This window comes from Myzus persicae, unplaced genomic scaffold (assembly GCF_001856785.1).
Source record: "Myzus persicae strain clone G006 unplaced genomic scaffold, MPER_G0061.0, whole genome shotgun sequence".
NCBI classification, from domain to species: Eukaryota; Metazoa; Arthropoda; class Insecta; order Hemiptera; family Aphididae; genus Myzus; species Myzus persicae.
The window spans coordinates 1-1,505 of NW_019103253.1; the positions used below are offsets into that span (position 1 = coordinate 1).

The following is a 1,505-nucleotide window of genomic DNA, read 5'->3' on the forward strand; positions in this document are numbered from 1 at the left end:
ATTTAACGAATAGAATTGATATCGTTATCAATAATTACATGACCAGATATTAATATTATACGCTTATTATAATTATACATAAACAGTGTTTCATTTTATTACAGATTCTTGTGTGGGAAGAAACAACAAATGGCACGCAAAGTCTTGTTTTATTAGAAAAATTATTTCCATACATCGACCAAACTACATGTCAAAAAAAAAATACAAGTTTATTTGATCTTTATTTGACTTTTGATAAGATTTGTGCCGGTTCTACATTCGGTAGTATAAATTTAGATTATGAGCATAACAATGAAAGCGTAGATTTTAAAGTGATTCTAGTATTTGTTATGGCTCTTTACATATTATTTTGGAGCGTTAAAAATAATTCAATTTTGAACTATTATGGATGCTCTTGATAAAATATTGGAACCAGTTAATTCTTTTGGTTTCAAAAGTAAAATATTCCAGTGTTTTTCATAATAATTTGAAAAATTAAAAATCAGAAAACAAAAATTAAGTTCAACTGGGTTTTTTATGCAAAACCAGTTTTTAACAATATTGTATATTTAGGGTTTTTTTTACAGTAACGTAAAATTGAAAAATCATAAATACATGAAATATTCAACAAAAATTGATGTATTTATTTTCCGTACATTATGATAATATTGTCATCATATTTTTTACCTATTAATAGTAATATTCTTAAGATGAGTCTTACGTATAATATATCTCTAGATTCAGAACTAGCACACAGCGATGGTCTTGGAGACAGTGGATCGGGTATAAGCTTTTTGCACTCCAATTCTTATTTTTTAACTGGTGTACTCAGTACTATACATATAGAAGAAAATAATACAGTCGCAGGTTTTACAGGCATTGAATACCATATAAAATTTATTCATGACATTTTAAACAAACATGTAAGTAAATATATTTCTTGAGAGCTGTAAATTTTAATTGAATTAATGAATGAAATTAATCCAGTTAATGATAACTTCTGCTTTCAAACTAATTTCTTAGGTATAAAGTATAATTTTTAACATACTTGTTTTTTGACAGGTAATAGTGAATTCATGCGTTTTACCAACTGCTGAAGGAGTCGTGTATTCTTATGAAGGTTCTAATGAGACTTTACCTAACGGTGCATTAATTAAGCATAATCGAATTGTTATTGAGAATTGTGCAGTTGGATATTATAAGGCTTATCCCAATGGTTTTAGGTTTTGTCAGGGAAGAGGAAAATGGGTATCCAATTCTGAGAAATTGTGTTTCAGTAAGTTATCTATTTCAATTCAAATGACGTAATAGTTATTTATTTGTCAATTAGGAAAGTATAGTTATGTTGATCATAATTTATTTATATTTATAGAAATGTGTCCACCTCTACTATCTGATAGTTTAGATATTAAATGCACGCTTAATGGTAAGTATGCAAACTGTTCAAATTTATCAATACCCAATACAATAGCAACGCCATCATGTAAGCCAACATATATTGCTCCGAATGGACAAGAAGATACTCC

General features: G+C 27.7%; 1 protein-coding gene across 1 annotated transcript; it reads left to right on the forward strand.

Moving 5' to 3' along the window:
• Nucleotides 1-104: 104 nt before the first annotated feature.
• LOC111034095 lies at nt 105-1,501 on the forward strand (the record flags this gene model as incomplete). Its single annotated transcript, XM_022315128.1, has 4 exons — nt 105-261; nt 718-902; nt 1,042-1,255; nt 1,352-1,501. Coding segments are annotated over 4 exons (706 nt in total), but the record flags the coding sequence as incomplete, so codon positions are not given.
• Between the last annotated feature and the right edge of the window lie 4 nt (nt 1,502-1,505).